This window comes from Sinocyclocheilus anshuiensis, unplaced genomic scaffold, assembly GCF_001515605.1.
Source record: "Sinocyclocheilus anshuiensis isolate Anshui unplaced genomic scaffold, SAMN03320099.WGS_v1.1 scaffold771, whole genome shotgun sequence".
Classification (NCBI taxonomy): domain Eukaryota; kingdom Metazoa; phylum Chordata; class Actinopteri; order Cypriniformes; family Cyprinidae; genus Sinocyclocheilus; species Sinocyclocheilus anshuiensis.
The window spans coordinates 244032-251665 of NW_015552585.1; the positions used below are offsets into that span (position 1 = coordinate 244032).

General features: G+C 39.9%; 1 protein-coding gene across 2 annotated transcripts in view; it reads right to left on the bottom strand.

Moving 5' to 3' along the window:
* Positions 1 to 6869, bottom strand: part of LOC107665431 (phospholipid-transporting ATPase 11C-like) — a 78375-nt gene extending 71506 nt beyond the window's left edge. For both annotated transcript variants that reach the window (XM_016456304.1, XM_016456305.1), the window contains exon 1: positions 6355 to 6869. In XM_016456304.1, coding sequence (XP_016311790.1) covers positions 6355 to 6381 — 27 coding nt within the window. In that variant the 5' untranslated portion in view covers positions 6382 to 6869. The remainder of the gene's footprint in view (positions 1 to 6354) is intronic.
* Between the last annotated feature and the right edge of the window lie 765 nt (positions 6870 to 7634).

The following is a 7634-nucleotide window of genomic DNA, read 5'->3' on the forward strand; positions in this document are numbered from 1 at the left end:
CATAACAGAAACCTATGTAAATCCTAACATAACACAACATTTAAGTACTAACTTATGTCTTATGTTAAAAATAACACTTAATTTCTAGAGCCCGACCGATATGGGTCTTTTGGGGCCGATACCGATATTAGGGAGTTAAAAACCGGCCGATACCGATATATCGGCCGATATTCTTTGAGTATATTATAGTACAATACCAGTCAAAAGTTTGGACACTTTCCCATTCGTGTGTTCAAACATTTGACTGGTACTATATATAGAATACAGTATATACATAAACAGAATATATATATATATAAACACATTTTTTGCAATGATCACTCAAATGTGGTGATCAAACACTTATAATGACGTGACAGAGATATGTAATGGAGGCAGGGCATTTAACAATTTAACAATAAACTTTATTATCCAAAATGAGTCTGACATCAGTGCACTGAACAGTAAAGTTGAAGTTTATTCAACTTTAATTCAACCTTGTAAAAATTCATAAAAATGTGACTGAGTAACTGACGACTGTATCAGCTCAGATTTTCCTCGCGCTTTGGACTTTGAACCCTGGTCAACAAGCAGATCTGCTGCGAGCTCGTGCAGCGCTGTCAGAATGCATGCAATGCGCGCGTGTATTAGAAAACATAACGTTCTGCAGTTTTAATAATTGTTTAAGGCCATATCGTGATTTCATTCATCATACAGTAACCAGCAACAATCACAGCCTCTCACTCTGCACTGGTTGCTATTTGATCTCGTCATATCATTGTTCGGTACAGTTTATTCGGTCTTTTCGCTTATTCGGTTACCGAACATTTGGTGCATCCCTAAATATAAATTCACGTCTCGCGCACTTTAATGCCCTTTGAATGTAACGTGTACGTTCCCTTGGAACTGGAATCATGGCGGAATTTCATGTGAAGTCCACTTCGCAGGGCACTTACGGTCGAATAAGACCACGCTTGAATGCTGCCTGAACAAGAGACCTCCTTACTGAAGTGAAAGTGTTGGCTGGTGTCACTATCTCGCGAACGCGCCGGCGGATCTCCACCAAATTCGGGGGATCCCTTCAGCTCGAGGAGCCCTCTCGATCGCCACCCTCCGCGCGTCGGTAGCCCCCCGGGATCGCTAGATCAGTCGACGCCAGACCACGAATTTAACCACCCGTAACTCCCGGACCCCGGGGGCTATCGACGCGGGGGTGGTCTCATTCGAAAGCAGGCCTCTAGATGTACACTCGATTCGCGTTCGAGAGGGTTCCTCGAGCTGAAGGGATCCCCCGAATTTGGTGTGGATTCGCCGCGCCGTTACGGAGATATGGCCGTTCAGAGTTTCAATGGTTTTCCATAGACTTAAGCTTTAAAGCATTTCAACCAGTAGCAAACAATGGAGCGTTTGTCTCTGCTTGACAAACTAAGTAATTACACCATTTGAAGCACTTTATCTGCGTTATATGTTCTGTAAAAAAAAATGTTCATATAGGTGGCATATTCGCCGATACCGATATATTGGCGACATGCTCATATCGGCCAATAATATCGGCACTTTCATTATTATTTGAGTGAAGTTAACATTTCATTTCATTAATTTCACTGTTCGGTTTTACAGTGCAGAATTCTGTGGGACTTGTGCCAGCAATAGCGCTGAGGGAAACTGGTTAGTTTTAAAGCCAGCATGAAATGAAAATTCACTCTATCTATTTTGTAAATGACTGTTATAGCTCTTATTGTTAATGTCATCCATTTATAGGCTTCATTTTTTATTTTTTACAAAACAATAAGTCATAACTCAATCTTCCAATGAAAACATCTACTCCCTGGTGATGTACACCAGTCTACTCCATTTAGTCTGCTTTAACTCTAGGGCTGGGTATCGATTCAGATTCGATTCGATTTCGATTCGCAAGCTCTCAATTCGATTTGATTCTCGATTTTTTTGATTACATTCAGTGAATATAGTTTTAATACAAATGCTATTGATATTTCTAAAATGTTAACAGTAAACATCAGTTTACAAATGGTGAATTAATAAAAAGAAATTAAGAACCACATGCCTGTGTGCACAAAACAGTGCGCCGCGCCATCTGCCATTCATTCATTCATTCATTGCGGAAATCATGGCGCCTATGCGTGATATCAAATTCTTCCGCAGATTTATAGTATTACTACAGCACTTCACCTGAGCATTGCGAATCACGCGTATTGCCATGATAAGCGCTGAATGAATGACAGGCTTTCTGTTGTAACATCGCGCAAGGTAAATAAGGGTGACATCTAGTGGAGAAGACTAATGATAAGATTCACGTTAATCAGATCTTATTTTAAATGTGTGCTGAAATAAATCCTGGAAAAGATCGATTCGCGGCTTTTGAGAATCGATATCAAATCGACGTCATTTAAAAAAACGATTAATCGAAAAATCGATTTTTTTTTTGCCCAGCCCTATTTAACTCGGTCCCTTTCTTACAAGCTCACATTAATTTGAGTGCAACGCCCACATCTCAAAATCAAATCAACCAATTCCTCAACCTATATTTTTCCTTTTTTGATATTTAGTTTCACTTGGATGTATGTCACAATGGCAAAGGAAACATCTGTCACTACTTCATTTCCATTGCAACTTTAATCTGAAGGAAAACAGCACTACAATGCAATTAGAAAAAAGATGCAGCCTGATGGGTCACCAGAGTTTGAATCCGGGTTCCACTTATTTCCTAATTTTCCTGTAGCACACATTCTCCCACCCACCCTTTTCATGTGTTTCCTGTTGTTGCCGCTGCAAAAAAAGCCCAATAAAATGAAAAAGATGGTAGAAAGAAAAGACAAACATCCCACAAATGTTTCACAATATCAAAAAATTTATAAAAAAAATACAGATGGTGAAAAACTACAGCGAGGAGAGAACAGGAACCCTCACACATTAAACATTTGCAGTGTTCTTTGGGTAAGCCACGGTTAATAACATCTGCACAGTTCCATCAAAGTCTTTCCTAAGAGAGCATCATATGCACCAAAGGAAGCTCTGACTTCACCTCTAACTGGTGAAGAGGAAGGATCTACGATAAATGAGAAGTGCCAGCACAACATAGAGAAATCCAGTCAGACGGGGCCTGACGTACAGTTGATGTGTCAACAGCTACTCTGAAGTCTAACTAAAACAAATCAACTCTGTTTGTTCAGAGAGCGTCTGTAAATAATAGGGCTGTGCGATCAATCGTACTTTAATCATGATCACAATTTCTGCTTCTTATGATTAAGCAATATTGGCCCACACTGATTATTTATCCTGAAAATGTATACTATAAATAATCGGGATTATCAATTTAACTATTATTGTGCAGCTCTTGTTCTCAGGCACTAGTATTCAACACGTGAGCAAAGCAACCATTTGAACCAAGGCTCCGGAAAACTAGGCCTTTCATATATGTCCATATTGTTTTCCCATCTTTACGAAAGACATTCATACTTGAATGCTATCACACTTTCCTCCACACAACCAGTCAAAACACAGGCCACTATCTTAAGGACTGAGAGAACATCAAAGGCACCAAGATTTCACATTCCTGTCAGAGAACTACAACCAAAGGTGCATTGCTGTAGCAGCGAACACAATTTTTAAATGACTTTTCCAAGAATACAGAGCTAGCAGCACATCAAAACAGAAGATTCCTGCTCGTACAGCTTACACAGACCTTGACTTTCCAGTAAACAGTTGTCCATGTTATCTGAGAAGAATGTCTTCTAATGAGATGCTGCAATAACAATATTGTCTGCATCAATGACAACAGGTATGGCGGCCACGCAAACGTTATTTATGATCCATACAAAAACATAGCAAAGCCCATAGTGGGGCAAGAGAATATGCTGACTTGAGTAACATTACAAGATCTGCGAGAATATCAGAGCTTGGTATCATTATATTGGTCTATTACTGCTGGTATCTATAGCGTTCACACTGCCAGCAGCATGATTTAGCCTAATGGCACCAACAGGTTATTGGAGTTACACTATAAATAGAGACAAGGTAGATAAGCAGTTCAGCATAAAAGAGGAACAGTGCCACCAGAACTGTGAACGACCAGTAGAGATGTGCAACATTTTTAAAATTCCTAGTGGACCTATTGGTCTTAAGGTAGCCATGAATAATTAGGCAGGTTTTGGGCTGGAACAATAATCAGCTAGAGGGGTCACAACAAAACAATCACGTACATCTGAGTGTAATGGATAATCAAAAAAAAATATATAGGACGGAGACTTGGTTCTGTTTATCAGTTGTTAATGTGGGCAATACAGGCAAGAATGGAGGCAGATGAATGTTAGCTTGCAGGGACGGGTTTAAGCTGACTAAAATGACCGGAGAAGTCCAGCATACGTCACCAGAGAGAAGTCTGTTGTTTTCACTGCAAGATCCAGTTATGACATTTTTATAAAAAAATTATGTAAAAAAAAAGAAAAGTAAATTTTTCACAATAAGACCCATAACATGCATTTAGAAAATAGAGTGAATTTTCATTTCATGTGGTTTTTAAGTGGCCATTCACAATGAAAGAATTTGCATTACAGAAATGATCTAGGGATGACCTTCTTTAAACTTGACATATCAATGCTCAACGGTGAGAATCTCCAAAAGACGCATGGCGCGAACACAACAACCACATAAGTCTGGCTCATGTTTACATAGAAAAACAGTGCAGTGGAATGCAACAACATGTTCTGTGTGAATCTAAAGACACTGCTTCCCAGAGAGGGTTTGTTGGATCAAGTGGTCGGTTGTTGTACAGCTACTCGATTGGATCAAGTGGTCAGCTGTTGTACAGCTACTCGATTAGCTGAAGGCCTACTGCCTAGGCCCCCTGCTTTCATGCAAACTACAAATAATTTCAGGTACAAAAACTTTATGAAGGGGATTAGGAGGTAAATTTAGACCAAAGTCTGGCTTATGCAAATAGTACAAGATAGGGGTGCTCCGATTGATCGGCGGTCTCTAAAAAGGCCGATCTCAAGCTGATGACGCTGCTGTGAGAGGTTTGGCACGACATGCAGCGTCACCGTCAGAGATCGCACAGAGTCTATTTTTGCTGCGCTGCAAGCCTGAATTAAAGTAACAGTGCATTGTTTGCAGTAAATATGAACATGAGACTAAGTAAGTGAGGATGTGGTTTGCTTATACTGACCCAGAAATAACAAATGTTAAGAGTAATATAATATTAAGCAAACTGAGAGGTTTAACTTCATCCAATCAGCACATTACAATACATTACAAGACAATTGGTTCTGATCTAACAGCCATATTAAAGGCACAGTGGTGTATTCATTTAATCTCCCTTATGTTGTTCCAAACCTGAATTGAATTTATTTCTTCCGTGGAAACTTTCATTGCTTTTTTTTCTTCATACAATAATGGAGAACGATAACTGATGCTATCTCCTTTTGTTTTCAATGGAAGCGCAAGAAAGTCATGCAGGCTGAGAATGACATGAGGGTGAGGAATTACATTTTTATTTTTGGGTGAACTATCCCTTTAAGGATATGGAGCAGATGGTGAATTCATTTGTAAGGGTGAATTAACAACAATAATTGAAGAACAAATAGGGAGACATTTGATTACAAGTATTCCCACCACATCCTAAAACAGCTAAGACTAAAAACAGGCTTCATCTTAAGCCCAACATTAAACTTCAAGAGCTCCTCCAGCAGTGCCCTGATGCTCTGCAATAATGTGGTAGGAGCAGCGTTACTGCATCACGTGCCCAAATAAAGTTTGCATCTAAAAGGTTGCGACAGCAACGAAGGGCATTAGGAAATTCATTATTGGATTAAAGTACAACACTTAAAGGGCTTAGCTTGCAAGACTGAGCAGTATTATTTGATTAACGCTATCAGCTCAACTTTAAAAATTGGCAGGACACATCTGAACGAGCTGCCTAAAACGATTATCTTCACCACAGCAGAGGCGACGCCAGTGTCTCAAACCCTGCCTCTCCTAACCCTAGGCAGCCAACTCAAATCGTTTGAAACAACCGTCAACTATACAAAAAAAAATTTCACGGCTGCTAAAGTCCATAAACTCATGTTCTGAATCGTTAATGTGCGTGGCACGACTCGCTTTGCAACAGCTGGTCAGTGTTAACAGGAAGTTGACTGCATACCTCAACTAGTTACAGCTTTGGTGGTGTTGAGAATTGAGAAACCCAGAGCTTTCTGCAGGGTGGCTCCCTCGTTTTTAAATAAACCCTCCATTTATGCACCATTTGAGATGTTTCGCCGACATGCGCCCTGTTGTCAGACTCAGGCTGATCATTACTTACTGACTCGATTATATGTTTAGGTGCGTTTGAAGTAACAAGTAGAGTGCCATACGTACCAATCGGTTGAGCCTCCTCCGTAACATCTTGAATTCTTCTGTCTTCTTTGGTATCTGAAGACACTGTCGAGCAGCTGTTCCTTTTGTTGCAGCCAACTACAGGCTAGTTGCGCTTGATGATGAGTAAGTTTGCATGTATGACGGCAAAATGCGCCCTATTTAGCTATCTACTTTCTGACCTGTTTCCCCGAGCTATATGCAATGCGGCGGTGATGCTACATCGTTTCCATATTAATTGAATCCTGTCCTCTTTAACCATTCGCATTCTCCTTTTTGGATACTTTGCGCGGCGCTAGTCGCGGGAGCTCCCCGCGCGCGGGGTTGATTCACTCAGCGGCATCCTGTACTCTGTGTGCCCTGTTGCTGAGCCTCCAAATAATTCACCGCGGTTAACGGACAGCACGCGACTGGAGATTGACGAGAGGAAAAAAAGTGATGGCGATGTCTTGAAGGTGCGGATTTCCACTCGTGCCGCCGCCTCCTCCTCCTCCTCCTCCTCCTCCTCCTCTCGTTCAGATTCCTGTCAAACACATTTTACTCTCCTAACGCAAGAGCCGCTACGACAACAAGCCCCGCCCCTCGGTGCTGTCATGATTGCTGTAAAGGTTTCTGGGAAATGTATTTTTTGGGGGGGATTTTTTTGTATTTTATTTTATTTTATTTTTTGCATTTCCTAAAAGTTCAGCTGAAATTAACGTTGGTGATAGTCGTGTGAACATATTTTATTTGTAACGTTGATGTCATTGTCATTATAAGGTTATAAGAAAATACTCGCTCTGTTTCATTTCCTTTTCTTTTCTTTATTTGGCAGTATATCTTGGGACAAAGCATGGAAAATCCAGTATACATTTTTTATATAAATAACAAGGTCAAAGTCAAAATAGTCATTAAACATTTAAATTCAATATATTACATTATAATATTAATAAATATAACATAGGCTACATTACATTTATTTTGCAATAAGCAGTGTTGGGGAGTAACTAGTTACATGTAACGGAATTATGTAATTTAATTACAAAATAAAAGTAATTGTAATCAGTTACAGAATTGTCCCTCGTTCAGAAAGCAGTCTGGAGTAAAAAAAATTGCGCAGACATAAAAGAATTTAGGTGTATTCAGTGGCGCATTACCATTAAAAACAAAACTTATGCATCCTACGTGGCTCTGATGTCGGGAGCAAATTACGATTCTTATGTTCTTCTACATCACAAAACTACAAAACACCTGCATTGCAAGACATTGTCGCTACAGCTAATATTGAATAAGCTATACGTTCT